At 49.7% G+C, this 17958-nt stretch overlaps 2 protein-coding genes and 1 pseudogene across 3 annotated transcripts in view; 1 reads left to right on the forward strand and 2 right to left on the reverse strand.

The window, feature by feature from the left end:
- Positions 1 to 2010, reverse strand: part of LOC311353811 — an 8685-nt pseudogene extending 6675 nt beyond the window's left edge. The window contains exons 1-3 of the transcript in view: positions 1909 to 2010; positions 1349 to 1406; positions 15 to 411 (exon numbers count right to left, since the gene is read on the reverse strand). The product of the transcript in view is annotated as an uncharacterized misc_RNA (transcript). The remainder of the gene's footprint in view (positions 1 to 14; positions 412 to 1348; positions 1407 to 1908) is intronic.
- A 4360-nt stretch (positions 2011 to 6370) lies between these two features.
- Positions 6371 to 12358, reverse strand: slbp2 (stem-loop binding protein 2). Its single transcript, XM_084474356.1, has 9 exons — positions 12303 to 12358; positions 11641 to 11805; positions 11034 to 11108; positions 10766 to 10849; positions 10089 to 10232; positions 9042 to 9218; positions 8324 to 8489; positions 7695 to 7839; positions 6371 to 7423 (listed from the first exon to the last, which is right to left on the reverse strand). The coding sequence occupies exons 1-9, from the start codon at positions 12338 to 12340 to the stop codon at positions 7359 to 7361; spliced, it is 1059 nt and encodes a 352-aa protein (XP_084330482.1). The 5' UTR covers positions 12341 to 12358; the 3' UTR covers positions 6371 to 7358.
- Positions 12359 to 12842: 484 nt separating this feature from the next.
- Positions 12843 to 17568, forward strand: zmat2 (zinc finger, matrin-type 2). The gene is made up of 6 exons (XM_084474345.1): positions 12843 to 12864; positions 14013 to 14115; positions 14320 to 14443; positions 15186 to 15259; positions 15681 to 15826; positions 16358 to 17568. The coding sequence occupies exons 1-6, from the start codon at positions 12847 to 12849 to the stop codon at positions 16499 to 16501; spliced, it is 609 nt and encodes a 202-aa protein (XP_084330471.1). The 5' UTR covers positions 12843 to 12846; the 3' UTR covers positions 16502 to 17568.
- The last annotated feature ends 390 nt before the right edge of the window (positions 17569 to 17958 follow it).

Genomic DNA, 17958 nt, shown 5'->3' on the forward strand with positions numbered 1-17958 from the left:
CGGCCATCCCCGACCACGCCGCCGTGGTACTGCTGGCGGCTGACGGGGGTCCAGACCCCGCGAGGCGCTGGGCCGCCAGGTGTAGCGGCAGCGCGACAGGTCCTCGGGGCACCGACAGGGAGCGGCAGTGGCGCTTGGGCGGCGGCGGAGGCGGGGGAGGGGGGCCCGGGGTCCGGGCGGCGACGCCACCGCCCCGGGGAGGGGACAGCTGAGAGGCGGAGGCACTGGGCGCCAGGGCGGGGTGGTGCTGATGGGGGAACGGAGGGGACGGATCCAGGGGGTCCCCCCCGCCCTCTTGGAGGTGCGGGTCCTGGGGCATGAGGGGCACAGGTCCAGGGGGGAAACTGGAACTCAGTAACCCCCCCTGCGGGCCAGGGTTGGAGGGAGGGCACAGCTGCCAACAGCTGCTTTCTGGGGGGGGGGGGCGGGAAGAGACGCGGCCGTTAACGATGACGATGATCACGAGAGAACCAATCGAGAAGGTACGTGACGGTGAACGGCCGGTCTCTACGCGGAAGTGAGTGATCGTCTATCGACTGGACGTCTGGTTTGTGCGTGTGCTCCTGTAATCGCACCTTCACGCACACTTTCTTTCCTTGTTGCTTTCCTTCCATGTGTTCGGTTTATGATTAGACGTGCGCGTGGTGTATTCCACGTTCGTAGAACGGTAGCTTCTCACTGAGCTACAACGCGGGGTCAGCGCACGCTATGCCCTGTTGCTATGGACACAAACCAGATGGCTTGCTTGTTGGAAATGGAAACATCTCGTTTAGTGCTAAAAATTAACAATATGCTTATAAAACGGGAGACAATAAACAGCCTGGATAAATAAAATACGGGTCACGAGACTTTTTTTTTTTTTTGTTCGACTAACATGGAGCTAATTATAGATAAAAGCCACACGGTTTCTCTGTTCAGGATTTGTAAGAGTATAACAACACGCCACAGGAAACTAAAACATTGTGTTGATGTACTTTCGTTCACATACAAAAAGGGGAGCGCTGTTAATTTCTGCTTGACGATAGCCGGGTGAATTTTGTGCGTGACTTCACCACTGAAGTCGACTTGCAAAAGGGATTTCAAAATACAATCCCCTTAAGTTGAGCCATCTCCCACTCAAAGGCCCCTTTTGTCTGCAGGAATGACCTGTACTCCTGTGTGCACAAAACTGATTCCCCCTCCCGGTTTCGATTTGAAGCGGCTGCCTGTGAACTGTGAGAGGGCCTTAATCTCGATGACATCATTGATGTGCCGGCCGGTGTTTTAATTTGGGTAGTGGCCCAAGTTTTACCCCAATAAAAGCCGTTTCTGTGCTGAACCCCACGCGGCGTTCTCGCTCATTACTCACCTGGCATCAAGCCATCTGGGGAACAGCAATGTGTTAAGTTTTTAGGGTCCAGCCGGGACTAAAAACGTCGAAAGACAGGAGAGCAGAGAGAGACGGACAAAGATGGAGAGAAAGAAAGAGAGAGAGATTAGCGACGAGATCAGGGATAAGACACGTCAAGAAAGATCACGATTCACACACGAGGGCTAAAGTGAAAAAATGTGTCATCCATTTTTTTTTTGTGTGTCGGCCACAGTGACAGAAGGTGTCAGGGAGGTCTCTGTGGGCAGTCTAGGAACAGGGGGGTGGGGGGGCTGGACAGCAGTCCCATCTCTATAGGGACCGTAGCGTGCTGCTTGATGCAGTGGAAAAAAAAAACACAGAAAGGTGTTGGGTGGATGATGGTATAACATCAAAATCCCTTACAGACTTCAACACAACCAGCCGAGGCTACGGTGGATTTTAAGGTCACAAATATACAGGGGCAGGATATTATGTTCATGGCCATCGACACAGTCAGTTGCTGGGTTAAAAAAAAACAAAAAACGATGCGCCATTTTGTACATTTTGTGCATCCTTACCAGGTAGATGTCCCCAGGATGGGCAGTGTTCCCCTTCAGAGTCTGGCTCCACAACCCCTCCACCACCAGAAGTGTGACCAGGGCATGGTGGCAGCGGCCGGGGGGGGGGGGGGGGGGGAGGGGAGCGGGGCGGGAGGGGGGGCGGAGAGACGGGGGCCGGGTGGGGGGAGAACGGATGGGAGAAGGAAAGAGAAGGAGGAGGAGGAGGAGGGGAAGGAGGGAGGGAAGAGGCGTGTCCGAGTAGGTGGCGATCCGTTGGGTCCGTCTTCAGTAGGACGGGGAGGGACTTAAGTGTTGGAGGCTCCTCCTCCTTTCCTCCTTAGGGGACAGGAAGCCCCGCCCACTATCACAAAGACATCCTGGAGCCGGCGGTCCCCTCGTGACAACTCACCTACAGCAGAGGAAAAAAAGCAGGTAAGCAATTAGTGTCGTGCAGCTGTAGATAATCATACCAGTCTAGGGGTCTGGCTCAGCATACTCAATAGGGTGACTTACAAAAGGGCAATAAGTTGGATCTGTTGTTGCCCTTTAGGATGCAATATTATGCAGTGTGTTTGGATGCAATCAACAATACATGGAAATGGTCTGCTTTTTGGTTCCAAGTCAAACAATCTCACTCAGGGTCAGTGTCAATTAAACACACAGATCCTGCTGTTTTTATTGTGAGAGATATTCATTATGCAATTAACACTTTCAACAGCACGTGGAAAACATTCACAGATGTTGGCCATTACATACACTGATAAAAATGTTTTCCTAAAATGTACCTAATAACCTACCCTTGTTATTATATTAGAAATATTTTACATACAAAACAATACATTTACATTTTTTTCTTGAAGCTGATTATTTCTCTGATCACCCAGTAACTTCCAGATTGGATACTGAACACGAAAAAACATACACAGCTATGTATGGGTGGTTCTTTGCTTCAATTTGACGTTGAAGCAAAGCCTAAAACACAAATCAGTTGCACATCAAGCTTGTTCACTGGCTGCAGACATCCTCCAGCCAGCCAATAGGTCAGTGGATCGCTCGAGCGGATTCCCAAAAATCTAAAATAGAATTTGGTTTTGAATCTTGGCAGCGAATGATCCACCAACAGGACATGCAGAAGATCGGATCCAACTGAATAATCGATGCTAATCTATACGATTCATAGTATAATGCAGATCTAAATATACACACCCTTGATTCAGATCACTTAACGTATTTTATTATGTCATGTACTACCATAACGCCTAATGTCATACGGGATTAAAGTAAAGTATTTTCCTTTATGTATCCTCTATTAGTTGGCAGGGAATCCGTATGCATCTTACTATCCAAAAGTGGCATTGGACAGTTAAGATTAAAACCTGAAAATCCAAGTTGTGCCTAAATGTCATGCTAGTGCTAAGCTCTTGCTGCATTCTGTTCTGCGAATGTTTAGTGTCACACACATCCCTTCAAAGTGATGTGTGATCGTTTGTTCCCAGCTGGACTGGGAGCCGGTGGTACAGGTCATAGCCGTGGCTCACTGTCCACACACACACACACACACACACACACACACACACACACACACACACACACACACACACACACACACACACACACACACACACACACACACACACACACACACACACACACACACACACACACCCCGGTGTAGCACTGGCCAGGCTGATGTGTATGAAGAGGACCATAATGTGTACTAAAAGTTGAGGCTCAATAGCGGAGCATGACCCACCCACCGCTTTGGTGGCAATAGATGTGTTAATGCTGGCCGTGAGAAACAATCACATTAAAGTAAGAATTGAGTCATACGTGTGTGTGTGTGTGTGTGTGTGTGTGTGTGTGTGTGTGTGTGTGTGTGTGTGTGTGTGTGTGTGTGGAGAGTAATTATTTCCAATGATTAAAAAGGTGCAACCGTTATTGGTATGCAAAATCCTCAATAGGAAAAAGTAAAACCCACTAACCTTTTACCCCATTCGCCTTTCAACATCGGCGAGGTTGGAAATATTGAATGACTAGATTTAGGATTCACTTGGTTTGGTTGGCTTTAAATATGTGTAAGGTAAAAAAACAACAACACCGATACAACTAACACAAATCTCGGTATTTTTCTTTTCACACTGGATCTCTGTGTTAGTGTTAAATGTGGCAGCGGGCCCTCCTCAATGGAAGCGGGCACTTTGTGGACCTAACAAGGTGCCATTGCACTCACTGTGACGACGGACCGAGGGCCGCTCGGTGTATAATCTGCTGGTAGCCCGTGGCTACTAGCGCAGCCCCTTGTTTTCAATGGGAGATGCTAACCGAGGCTATACCTTCCCTCCATTCAAATAAAATCAATGCGCTAAATATTGCACAGCGGTAAACGACTCAATGGCAAAACGATAAGGAACGCCACGATATTAGCTACCTTGCGTTATTTTGCTTGCACACACACACGCACGCACACGCATGCATGCACACACACAGACACAGACACACACACACACACACACACGCATGCACACACACAGACACACACAGACACACACACACCACTTACGTTCACGTTACAATTCCATCCATTCATTTAGATTTAAATAATTACGTCTCACACTGCTGCTGAAGGTCGGTCTCCTCTGTGTAAAAAAAAACACAAAACACACACACACACACAGACACACACCACACACACACACAGTCACACACACGGTTGCATGGATCCCTCTTGTTGGGAGGAAAAAAAAAATAGCTGGCAACGTTTGTAACGTTGGGGGCGATAAACAGGATCACGTCTGCACAGCCCAGACAGACAGCAGCGGCTCCGGCGGCTAGCTCCGCTCGCTGCTCGCTGCATCCACGGGGGCTGTGGCGGCGGCTAGCGGTAGCGGCTAACACTGGTAGCTAGCTCATGTTGACCTGTTCCATCGCTAGCTCGGCTCGGGAGATCAACATTGTAACTTACCCTACGGCGATTTCACACAGATCCCCCCCCCCCCACCACCACCCTCGAATCGTCGCTGCTGCTCGGCTACGGGGCCGTCTGTCGGGCATCCCCATCACGTCGTCCTCCCCCCCCCCCTCTCCTGCACCCACAACCACCACCACCACCAACCACACCACTACACCAACACCACACCACCCAACACCACCCCGTGTAATCTATGTTAAAGGCATAATGGCTGCCGTGAACAACATCAGTGGAGCACCCGTTGGTAATAATGCTAATAATCTCAGCCCGCCGCCGCCACCACCACCACCACCACCATCCGTCCACCGGGCCGGCCTATCTGGACCGCTGTGGTGTTTGCATGTCGGGAAAAACACGAGCGAGCCCCCCCGAGCCGAGCCGCCGAGCTGAGCTGCACGGTCGGATGATGCTGCGAAGGCGGTGCGAGGTGGTGGTGGTGGCGGTGGCGGAGGACCTGACGGGGATGGTTTCCGTTACACGGGGACGAGGCACGGCGCGGCACGGCGATGCGCGGTGGGCTCGGCTCGGCTCGGCTCGGTCGCCGGGAGATTGGGAGAATGATCTTACCTTGGTTTTGGTCGAACCCCGCCGCCGCCGATCGGGGAGGTGAACCCGGCTAGGGATGTGGTGGGATAAACCGATTCGGGGAGTTGAGCGGGTCGCACGGTGTCAGGACAGAATGTGCGTCTCGGGTGTGTTGACCTAGTATCAAAAAAGCAAAACACCGTAGCGCTTCGTCTGCTGCTCCGATGCTGTTTTTTTTCTCTCTCCCTCTCTCGTTCTCGTTCTCTCTCTTCTTCTTCCAGTGACTGAATGTCGAGTCGGATTACATTTCTATGAAACCTCCATCGAAAAAGTGTTATGTTGCGTGTGGAGATATCGTTACGCGCAATCAATTCCCCGCGTCGTTTTATTCCGAGTGTTTTAATTGCATCCACACGCCCGTGAGCGATCGGGATTCATAAATAGCATTTACGGGGCCAGCAGAGGAGGAGGAGGGACGACAGCGTGGACTCGAGTTGGAATAAAATAAATCTAAATTAGAAATTATCTTCAGATTTTTTTTTTTGTTCAAACAAAGTCGACCATCAATATTTTAATTTTTTTATGCCACATTTTAACCGTATAGCCTAAGACGTTGTAGATATGCAATTAGACTCCCGACGCATGGCTGTTTGGATGATGGGACTTGTAGTTTATAATGGCCTACACTGCTTGTTTACCAGCTCTGGTACGTTAAGTGGCGCTTGATTGTATTATCACACTTCGGACAATCTCTTCGAAATTAAGATTGCAGAATCGTACATTCGTGCGATTTGGGCGGCCATTGACGGGATTTTTTTTTTTTTGTTAAGTGTCATGCGCAGCAGGTCATGGTTCACGTTTTGAATCTTTCGAACAACCATTTCACCAGATGCAATTATGTAAACATCGAATGTCATAGGCCCATCTATCTAGCCATATTCCTATGTAGCGTCCCCAGATCTAACAAAAAAGGTAAAAACAAGATTTGGATTTGTGACTCGTTTCCATCTTTATTAGTTTTTATCCTTTTACATATTTCCATACAGTCTCAATATTCAAGCTGCACAAAATGACAAACAAAAAAGTAAAACGTACAACACAAAGACAGCCATTCCCAGTATCACGTTTTTCTTTTAAGAAAGCACAACCGGAGCATTTAGAAATGTCCAAACAATGAAAGTGAAATTATTAATTATAGCATACAAGTACAAGGCAATCGGTCAAAGTGTCATTATGTCAAAGAATAAGTGCACACAAACAATTATTCTGGTGGTGAAAAAAAAAAAACAGAAACCTAGGCACCCAAGTAAGCTTAAGAGTGTGAGGGTATAGTGACAAACTAAAAAAAGTTAAGTGCAGCCTTGCGCGTGCGGAGGTAGTCCTCTCAATACTATAACCCTCCCCCCATCTGTTCAGCCTACAGATGCGTTCAAGGCCAACTGGGAAATGTCCACCTCGAGGTCAGAGAGGTCAGAACTATAAAATGGCATCACAAGTCTACGGGAGTGGAGGGAGCTTGCCTTTAAGCGCGACGGTCGTGACGCCGATATGACGCCCGGGGACAGCGGTGTCCCCGCGTTTTCTCATCATCATCATCATCATCATCCGGTGGATGACGACGACTTTCAGCATTATGCACATGATCACATGAGCCATCTCAAAAGACAACCCACTGCGTATGAAATAAAAAATAAACCCGGGGGGCGAGAGACTGCACGTTACACACAGCCCCCGCGCACGAGGTTCACAAAACAATAAAGATCCAAACGTAGAGAGAGCGTGACGGCAAGTTTTTTGCTTTCGTGACGAAAAAAAGCCCAAGGACCCAGGATTCCTTGTGCCAGCAGCGTCTTCAGCGTCTGGCGGCGGTGGTGGTTGGAATGGAGAGTTGGAATGCAGCCCACTGACCTTCATCAGAAACCAGCCAACAGAGCGGCCTCGTGGATTAAGACCTTGGGGACGTCGCACCGACGGATCAGTATGGAGCCCAAGACAGGTGATCAGAGGCCTCGGGGACCTGCTGGTCATCAGGGGAAAGATCTAGAAGACCGTGCAGAGACAGTGTTGACCCGTCACGTGTTTATACCTCAGAACCTCAGATTAATGTCACATGTTGGCATCGGGTTTTCCCAAAATTGTAGATTAGCTATTGATCAACCCGTCGGCAAACAATATAGTCTTTAAAAATCGTTTATTGTGCCGTGTTCGGCTTGATCAATGACTAGAACGGATGGAGGATGGATGACGCTCATTTAAAAAAAAGGTTGTGCCCTCAGTTCAGTGATCCACTTGGGCTCCACGCTGTACTCACCGTGAACGTGCCCCCCTTCCAGAAGGAAGCGCAGCCAGCCCATCATGTTCTCGTTGGTGGTGCGCTGGCTGGTGAAGGAGTAGTTGAGGCCGGGGGGAGAACGCGGCGGCGGCGGCGGCGGCGGCTTACCGCTCCTCTCAGGCACCTCGGGAGACGCAGCAAGACGCAACTTTTAAAAAAAGGCGCCATGACGTGACGTGCCACCAGGTGTGGGTGTGATTAGCCGCTGCAAGCCGTTTGTGGGAATCTGCCCCTTATGACATCATAAGGGGCAGGAAGTGGGCGTGTCCACCTAGATGCGCGCTGGATAGATCAGTCTACCGGCTGCCTGCCCGGTGGACCGTAGCAAACGCTGCTCATCTATCCAGTCACACATCTAGGGTGGACACGCCCACCTGTGATGTCATAAGGGGCTGATTTCCCAAAACGGCTTGTCACACCACACCTGGTGACAGACGTGTCACGGCGCCTTTAACGGAAGCATCCTTCTGTGACGAGTTACGTCACGTTGCTTAACGTCATGTTTTCCCACCACTTTAAACCCTGACGCACAGCCGGTGGGGAGCATCCAGTTTTTTAACGGAGACGGAAGCGCTCCGCGTGCTGTGGGCGGTCGAGGGGGGTCTTACCAGGTACATCTGGGGCAGCTGAGGGGGGCTCTGGCGGTCGCAGAGGCCGGCCATCGAGAGGGGAGACAGCGAGGACGTCTCGGAGGCCGGTGGAGTCTCCTCTCTCACCGTGTGCTTTTCCTCGTCCTCGCAGAGCTGTGACGTCATCTTCTCCAGCTGCCGCTGCCTGTAATGGCAACGCAAGAGACGCATCAACGCACCGCCAAACCCCCACGACTCCTGTCACATGAAAAGGGATTCAGTCGGTCCCAACGGTAGGGATACAGATTCATCCTGGTCCAAATCTGGACAAAAAAAAAAATGCACAACGTTTTGAAAACGTGTGCTAGAACGTTAACATGGACTCACTTAGCCGTCTTGGAGTCAAACGCGTGCTATTTTGTGAGGTACGCGCTACTGCTTGTTTTCCGTTACCAACACCCGAGTGCAGTGAGCCGGAGGGGCTTGTTAAAGAGCAGGAGCCTGAAATACCCCCAGTTCATTTTCTAAAAACAAATAAAGCGTTTATAACAATTACAACTATTTACACCCGGCAGGGGACGTGGACTAGCAGAGACGGGGGGGGGGGGGGGGGGGGGTTCGGTTCCCTTTAAGAACGAACACACCACCACAACCCGAACGACAAGGTCCAGAACGCAGAACAAACGCCCGTTACGTTACAGGTGCAAGGCCGCCACCCCCCCCCCCGAGGGTAAAGGGAGTTCGCCCTCCAACCTACAGCTGGTCCACGGGGTCCCGGGGCTCGGCGGAAGCTTCCGTCAGGCCCTCGGCGGCGGGCGGGTCCCACATGTGCAGCGCCCGTCTCCACAGACGGACCTGCATGTCCCAGGAGCGCCGGCTGTACTTCTTGTACTTGTTGGGGGTGGAAGGGTGGACCTTGGGGTCTCTGAGGTGCCTAGGGAGGAGGTGCATAGAAAAAACACTTTATCACTTTAGAAGCCCCCCATGGAGAGACAGAACGACAACGGGGGACCACCGACCGGAGGGTCAGAGGGACCCCCCCCCCCGGCTCTTACAAATGACCGTACATGAGCGAGAGAGAGAGAGAGGAGGGTCTGGGAGATGGAGGGGAGGACATGCAGCAGAGGACCACAGGGCAGGAGTCAAACCCCGGGTCGCTGCGGTGAGGACTGAGGCTACACGGTACGCTCTCTACCCAGTGAGCCGCCCGTCACTTACAAATTTGATCATCTTTATCCTAAACACCGTCGTTACTAGGGGGTGGGAATCTCTTGGCACATCGCGATTCGATTCAGAGGTCAACAATTCGATTGTGAAACGATTATAGTTATCGATGCAACAATTTTTTTTGAGTTTGCTAATCACTTCCTACTTGTGATGATTATTAAAAGACAATCAACAGATGCATTACCTATTATCTAATATTAAATCGGTTCTCTGCACAGAGAACCCACAGGCAGAAAGGAGCGTTTTCTGTAGCGCTCTGCAGCAGGCCAACAGAACGTTGCAGCAGGCGAACAAATTTAATAAAAATATATTTTTGATTATTATTTTTTTTTAATTCTGATTATTAACTTATCTGCATCGAGACGGAATCGTTCTAGAGAGAATCGCGATGCATCAAAGAATCTATTATTTTTCCCACCCCTAGTAGTAAGAAGGTAGTCCACTCAAGGCTGCTTACAGGGCAAGCAGGGGGTCAGGGGGGTCAGGGGGGGTCAGGGGGGGGTGCCGTCTCTTCCCCACCCGTCCCTCACCCGGACTGCCCTGCCCCAGCCACGGGCGAGCGGCGCCCGGCCCTTACTTTGGGATCTGCTGGAGGTAGTTCTGGTAGCCGCTGGTGTTCTTGCCGTACTGGATCTGTTTCTGCCGTCTCTTCAGGACCGCGGTGTTGGTCTCCTGGTTGGCGGGGTCCAGGGCGCGGCCGTACCAGCGGCCCAGCGGGGGCCTGGGGAGGAGACCATGAAGGTCCCCCGGGGGCCAGACACGAGCACAACAGGTAGAGGGAGAGATGCTTTTATTTATTGATGCCCAAGGGGAACGTCAAGGTCACAGTTGCTTTAAAGACATCACACATAACAAACATACAACATAAACAGGATTATAAAAAAAAGAGATCTACATGAATACTATGGACAATAAGAGATACTAAATAAACTGATGAATACTAATAAAATAAAATGTCCACATGAATGTGCCGAGGGCTGTATAGGCTCGCAGTGACAGGACAGGGACCGACCCTTTGAGAACCCTTGAGAGAACCCGCCCAGCACTTGGCAGCTGAGGTACATGCAAGATCTCAAAACAACGGCTTGAGGCCTTTACTCTGCCCCCCCCCACCCCAACTTCTACCAAGGCGGTAGAACGGTTACAATATTTCAGAAACACCAACTCGAGACCCCCCCCAGTGGAAACGCATGCACCCAAAGAACTAGTAAACCAAAAAGATAACAAACCCACGCAAATAACTGAGTCACGGACCTTTTGCCGTTATCCAGGTCATCTGTGCCAACGGCCACGTTGCTGGTGGACACTTTGAGAATGCAGCGTTCCAGGATCGATGACCTAATTGGAAACATGTCCCCAACTTTTAGACCCACATTCCAATGTGGGACTAAAGACTCAAGACCGACCCACTCCTTATTCGACCAAACAAAAGGCCTTAAGGAGAGGCCAGCAATGCATCTGCAAACTGGAAAATGTCCCAAGTGAACACCGAGGCGAGGAGGGGAATCCAAAAGGGTCTAACCTGCGAGGTTTGCCGGCCGGGGCCCCCTCGTGAGGGCTGGTCCTGGTGGGGGTGGAGCGGTTTGGAGAGGAGCTGCTGGAGTGATAAGACACTTTATGAAGCCTAAATGATGAGTCGAGATACCGATTACAGATGAACGCACCTTCTGGGAGGAGGCCATGCCATTTGATAACTTGACTCTACAAAAAAAAAGGAAATTATACCTATTCTAGACAAAATAACCACAATAGACTCATGGCCCATGTATTGAACCTTTCACATTGCAAGGTGCTAAGTTTCAAAAATCAAAAACGCTCAATTTACTTTCCCCGTTTGTAGGCCAACCTTCGACGTTCGAACGTCATCGTTACTCAACAAAAAAAAAATGAAACAAAAAAAGGATCACGAGGCGAGCACTGCATTACGGTTCATGTAATGCAGTGCAATCATAAAGGTGCACTGGCACTATGATTGTGGAGGGAAAAGAAAACACAACTTTGAAGTCAGCATAGTCTAGCCCTTTAACACGAGCTCCTAACCCACGAGGAGGAGTAGGAGTGGCAGTGGGGGCCGTGGCGGAGCAGATATGAACCGATGTGCAGCAGCAGCAGCGGAGCGGCCCCCCTACCTGACCAGGCTGTCGTAGACGTAGCTACACCCGGGCAGCAGCCAGGGCTCGGGGCTGAAGCAGGAGGCCCGCGGGCTGAGGCTCACCGGCCGGTCAGGAAGGCCATTCCACACCGCCGTGGACCAGCCTTTGGCACAGAGGCAGGAACCGGGGCTAAAACACAGGCTGGGGGGTGGAGGAGGAGGAGGCGGCAAGGGTGGAGGAGTCAAACATTGTCCATTAAGAATTGGAAATGCCTGATGTTACACATGAATGCATTTTTTTTTTTTTGAGTTTCCCATCCTTGCATCAACAAAAGTTCATTTTTATTTGAGCACTATCTAACATACTGCATACAAGAGCATATCAAAAAAGAGCTGCGTTTCATCCAGACGGCAAACACACAGCTGAACCCATTTTAATAACTTCCAACAATTTACAAAACTAGATGCTTGTTTGGAGGAGATTCCCTTTCAAAAAAGTATAAATAAGCACGGGACACATAATCTCAGCTGCCCCCCCGGGTCGACAAATGAAAAAGGCCATGAGACCTAGCCTACCACGACCACAGGGAGTTCGCAGTTTTAAAACGATCAAACGCCTAGCTCGATTCCTTAACTATAAGAACCACCGACGCGGTGAGTGGGGGGACTCCAATGCGCTGAACGTCACGCCAGTGTTACCTAGAGTTGTTGAGCGGGCTGTGAGCCGTGGACTCCATCCCTGTCGTCGCTCCGTTTGAATTGGCAGCCGCGCGCTGAGAGATGCCATTAGCGAAGGGGAACAGATTTAAATTGGCCACAGGTGATGTGGGCGGGGTTACGACGTCACACAGGTAAGACCAGAGAACCCGACCCTCTTGCCGGAATATAACCGATAAAGGAAAGATGAATTAAGATAGCAAAGATAAGCCCTCGTACATTATTTACTTAGGTTACTTACGCGCCATGTATTTTAAATCATATACTAAACCTCAGGATAATTGTATTATTTATAACTTCTCTTAGAAATCAAGCTTCGAGATTCGCGTTACAAACTGTAGACAATAATAAATGATTGGGCTGTCATACATTGTACATTAAGCGATAACATCGACTGTGATTCTACATTTTAAACGTGTTGATTGTTGTCGTGCCCTCCCCGGTGCGGTAGGGGGCAGCGTGGTTCAGCCCTTCAGGATAAATCATTTTGCGACAGTCGTATTATTTTCGTCATAAGGTAAACAAGATGGCGTCTGGCAGCGGTGTAAGTATAACACAAGTATAAGTATAGAAGAAAGACGAAGTTTAATGCACGTATTATTATTTAAAAAAAACACGTGTGCACGTTTATAGATAACTACGGTAAACACAGCGTGGGTGGACCGGTGCGTGTTGGAATGGAGCCGCGGCTCCTGCTCAGACCAGATGTTGTTCAGTACAGACAGACCGACCGACGGCGCTCCTCATCATCATTTCATTTCATTCCCTTTTTAAAATGTTTAAATTATAATACGTTGGATGTTCATATTCAAGTATCGTTTCGTCTATTCCATGTCGTTTATAGATTCCCCTCAATGTGCGATGGCGTATCGAACGCACGACGTGTATATAATGAAACGCGGATGTGTTTTTGCCTTACTTGGACTAAAGTCATTTGGGCTGATTGTAAATAAATCTGTACCTGGAAGTTTCAGCTTAACCATTTGGATGCTTGCCTGCAGTAAAGGTTAAAGCCCCCCCCCCCCCCACCCCCTCTCCCACAAATATTTATGGGAAAAACATGTTTTTAATAATAATGTAGGCGGTCAGCACGGGAAGTTATAGGAGTTTGCAACTCATACTGCCCATACTGCGCATGACCATGAGAGTAGAGTTTATGTAAACACACACACACACACACACACACACACACACACACACACACACACACACACACACACACACACACACACACGTAAACACACATCATATCGCACACAACCATGACGGCACAATAATATAATAATATGTATATATGAAGACATCGGACTGACTTGTATGTAACAAAACTGAACTGTGGCATCATATTTTTCATTTGCCTGAGCGATGAAGACCGTTTCCGCTTGTTGTGTGATTTGACTGGTTGATTCGTATCGTATTGTGTGTTAGTATTATTCGTTGCGTCAAAATGTATTGGTATAAACTGCTATAAACAATCTAGTAGCTCCTGCGATCGTCATTCTTTGGCGCCGCTACTGACAGTGAGTCATGATGAACTTGATCTGAAAATCTGAGCAGTTCTGTGTATTAATTATTTGTGTGTGTGTGTGTGTGTGTGTGTGTGTGTGTGTGTGTGTGTGTGTGTGTGTGTGTGTGTGTGTGTGTGTGTGTGTGTGTGTGTGTGTGTGTGTGTGTGTCTCCTTTTTGTTACAGTCCAACAACAATAATAAGAATGACTTCCGCCGGAAGTGGGACAAAGATGAGTACGAACAGATGGCCCAGAAGCGGCTGGATGAAGAGCGGGATAAGAAAGATGGTAACTGATCCCCCAAATCCTTCGGATAAATCTGAATTAACGTAGAAGAATAGGAAGTCATCAGTCATTAGTTATAAAGCTTGAGTTGAGGACTCGGCGTCATTGTTTACATCCTGGCGTTGCTTTGTCATCCTCTCATGCTTGTGAAACATGGAGCCGGTCCTAACCGCGGGGGGGGGGTCTCTCGTTGTTGTGGGTTCTCAGGGAAACTGGTGCCCCCGGTCAAGCGGGAGCTCCTGCGCCACCGGGACTACAAGGTGGACCTGGAGTCCAAGCTGGGGAAGACCATCGTCATCACCAAGACAACGCCCCAGGCGGAGATGGGCGGGTACGTCCACCTAGAACTTTAACCGCTGTGGCGGCGTCGACTGTTTGATTCCGACGGTGGATGAGAACGTTCAGCTGTTAGTCCACAGGGCACGTGTTAGTGGGCATGGGCAAAACGATTCTTTCCCGGGAATCAGTTCTTTCAGTTCCCTTCACTGTCACAAATCGTTTGTTTGATTCGTCCGTTCAGTTCGTTAAGTCATACGGTCTGTTAACGTCATTTGGCGGGGAAATCTCAGGTGTCTGGCCTCACCGCTTTGCTTTTAAATATGAGGTACGCCCGCAAATGGAGCCTTTTAAACCACCAGAAAGGTCTCAGACGGTGACGGTGCTCGGGGAAAACAGCACATTTCTGTAGCATTAGCCTACGACGCCACTCGAGCGTCACACGTGTGTGGCTTTAAGAAGAACAGCCTCAAGCTGCCTCAACCACCATGAGAACGTTTTAGACTCTCAATATAAAGTCGAGGGGAGACGAAACTCTGTTCGTTTGTATCTTTTATTTACGTGACCATATTTTTGTTTTATGTAAAAAAAAAAAAAAAGAATCCGTTCTCTTGTTTTGGGAATCAGTTCTCGTCGTTCACCTTCGGGATTCGTTCGTTCTGACCGAATCGTTCGCAAATCGCCCATGCCTAGTGGTTAGCTATAAAATATTGACTGGAGATAATAAAAAAAAAAACTCACAATTTCTGCTTTTGTGTGTGTGTCTGACCCGTCTGTTTTACCGCCTCCTCCCCCAGGTACTACTGTAACGTGTGCGACTGCGTGGTGAAGGACTCCATCAACTTCCTCGACCACATCAACGGGAAGAAGCGTGAGTCACATGACGGGACGCGTCGTCCAATAACCGGTCACATAAAGGAGCGTTTTGGGTCGGCTCAGCTCAGGAGGTGGAGCAGGTTGACTTGTCAACCGCGAGGTCGCTGGTTCGATCCCCGCCGGCTCCTCCTCCTAGCTGAGTGTGTCGATGTGTCGCTGAGCGAGACGCCCTCACCCTGACTGCTCCTGACGAGCCGGCTGTCGCCTTGTATGGTGGACTCCGCCGTCGGTGTGTCAATGTGTGTATTAACCAGGTCCCTCTTGAAAAAGAGAGATTTTAATCTCAATGAGACTTTTACCTGGGTAAATAAAGGTCAAATAAAACCGCTGCCCTTGATGTTAAGTGGGACGTCTGTCTGCGGACGTTCCGGCCCCTCTCTGACGCCGCTGCCCTTGTGCCCGGTCCCGTTCTGCAGACCAGAGGAACCTGGGCATGTCCATGCGGGTAGAGCGCTCCTCCCTGGACCAGGTGAAGAAGCGCTTTGAGGCCAACAAGAAGAAGATGGAGGAGAAGCAGAAGGAGTACGACTTTGAGGAGCGCATGAAGGAGCTTCGGGAGGAGGTGAGCTCTACTGGGATATGAGCATGAAGTAGAGAACGTCTATGAGCCACTTTCCCGTCCTTTGCTTGAAATGTTTTCTTATTATTATTATTATTATTATTATTATTGGAGTATTGTTTTACTATTATAGACAGTTGTTGATGGGGTCCACACAGTACTCGTATCCTATATCTTATAATTATAGTAAATACACTTTCTGACGTGCTGGTACGTGCTGAATGTACTGTGCACTGTAAAGGCTCAGTCATGGTCTCCACGTCAACACAACGACCACGCAGACGCTTCGACGCAGTCGTGAACCTGTTTTGGTTGGCTGCGTCGGGTTTTAGTGAGCGGACCAATCGCAGCCCTCGCTGCTGCTGCTTTCTTTGCGCCTCGACGGGAAGGTTAAAATTTTTTGGGAGGCGCACGTCCGGCCCTTGGTGGTCGACACACGGAAGGGTCCGCAACCCCCCCCCCCCTTGCGTTGTGTTGTGTCGACATGGAACCATGACTGAGCCTTCGTTCCGTTCCCCTGTCCCGGCCCCGCAGGAGGAGAAAGCCAAGGCCTACAAGAAGGAGAAGATGAAGGAGAGGAAGAGGAGAGCCGAGGAGGACGTGGACTTTGAGGAGGACGACGAGATGGCGGCCGTCATGGGGTTCTCCGGGTTTGGCGCCGCTAAGAAGGCCCACTGATCCAGCCCCCCCCCCCCCCCTAAAGACTCACTCCCCACTGGGGTCCCCCCCCCCCCCTCCCCTCCCTTTCTGTCTACCGCTCACTGTGGCTGGTGTGTGTCCCCCCCCCCCCCCTGTCCTGCAGCGCCCTCCAGTGTTCTATGTGTACGTGAAGCATGGCTGCTGGTCGCTTTCCCCTACGTCTGGTAGGTTTGTGTGTGTGTGTGTTGTGGCTGACGGCTGTGGCTGTGAGGAATGTTTATTTAGCAAAAAGAACCAAATGTTTAGGTTTTATTTGAGTCGTTTTTTTGTTTTGTTTTTATGAAATAGGATCAGCCATCATGTGGGGGTCCAAGTTCGGTGTGTAAATTAATTTTGATAGTGAGGGTCTTTCTTGTCTGACCGCTGGCTCAGTTTCATCGTGACGGATGTTGACCTTTTGAACTCGAAGGGACCCCCCCCCCCCCCCCCCCCCCGTCGCCCCCCTTTTTTTGTTCGTTAATTTGTCCATGGCACGTCCACCACGTCATTCAGTGCAGTGACTTCTATGTACACCGATTTTTCATTTAAACGTCGAGGAGGGACTGATGTCAAGGCGTCCCTCTCAGCTCGTCCTCCTCCTGCTCCTGTCTGTCTGAGGGGGGGGGCGGGGCCTGTGCTGCCGCCTTGCTGCACGCCGCTCTACGGACCTCTGGCTTCTCATCCAATGGCAGTGGAGGCTCTGTGGTCTCCTCCCTCCCGTCGCCATCATCTTCACTGTAGAACCACAAACACCTTCACCTTACTCAAGTGCTGCGTTGGCTGAACGGAGGGAAAACTTGTTTCAATGTTTTTGCAGTTTTCTGGTGGGGGTTGGTAAAAATAGAAGTCATTTATTGGAGCTGAAATGACTATGCTTAAAAAGACTATTTGATCTACTTGGTAATGAAACCTTTTTATTTGTTGTATTTCAGTTTCTCATTTGCGTATACATTGCGACAAAGTGCTGAGTTTAAATAGTGAAGTGCTGTCCCTATAAGTGCTTATGGACTTCTTTATAACTTTTTTATAAATAAATCTCATGTTCCCATGTCCAACTGTTGTTGTTCTTGTGGTGGCCTGGAGATGGGGCACTTCACTAGATGTCAGTCCAGTAGATGCAGAGTAGCCTTTAGGTACTTTCCACCATGCCTGTTTACAAACGGGTGGAGAAATGTTCGCATTTTATAAGGTTATAGGTTATAACACCAGATGTGAGCGTGATCAGCCATTACAAAAAAATGCTGTTTGAAATTCTGCCCTTCCCTGTGCCAAGTGACATCCACCTAGATGTAGAATGGATAGATAACCATTCGCTCCAGTTAACTAGGGAGGCTGGTAGCCTAAGCCATCCATCATAGGTCTGGGTGGACAGTACGCAGGAAAAGGTAAGCTTGTAACGGCCACTCACCCTCACCCCTGGTGGTACAATAAGGACCCTTTTAATGGTCACATTCAGA

The sequence above is a fragment of the Micromesistius poutassou genome, assembly GCF_964030765.1.
Source record: "Micromesistius poutassou genome assembly, chromosome: 10".
In the NCBI taxonomy this organism is placed as follows: Eukaryota; Metazoa; Chordata; class Actinopteri; order Gadiformes; family Gadidae; genus Micromesistius; species Micromesistius poutassou.

Coding starts and splice junctions, on each gene's coding strand:
- slbp2 (XM_084474356.1), bottom strand. CDS start 12,340: ATGGAGTCCACGGCTCACAGCCCGCTCAACAACTCTAG. Junction 11,109..11,640: donor GTCTACGACAGCCTGGTCAG/GTAGGGGGGCCG, acceptor TTATCACTCCAG/CAGCTCCTCTCCAAACCGCT. Junction 10,233..10,765: donor GACCTGGATAACGGCAAAAG/GTCCGTGACTCA, acceptor TCTCCTCCCCAG/GCCCCCGCTGGGCCGCTGGT.
- zmat2 (XM_084474345.1), top strand. Junction 14,444..15,185: donor CCCCAGGCGGAGATGGGCGG/GTACGTCCACCT, acceptor CTCCTCCCCCAG/GTACTACTGTAACGTGTGCG. Junction 15,827..16,357: donor TGAAGGAGCTTCGGGAGGAG/GTGAGCTCTACT, acceptor CCGGCCCCGCAG/GAGGAGAAAGCCAAGGCCTA.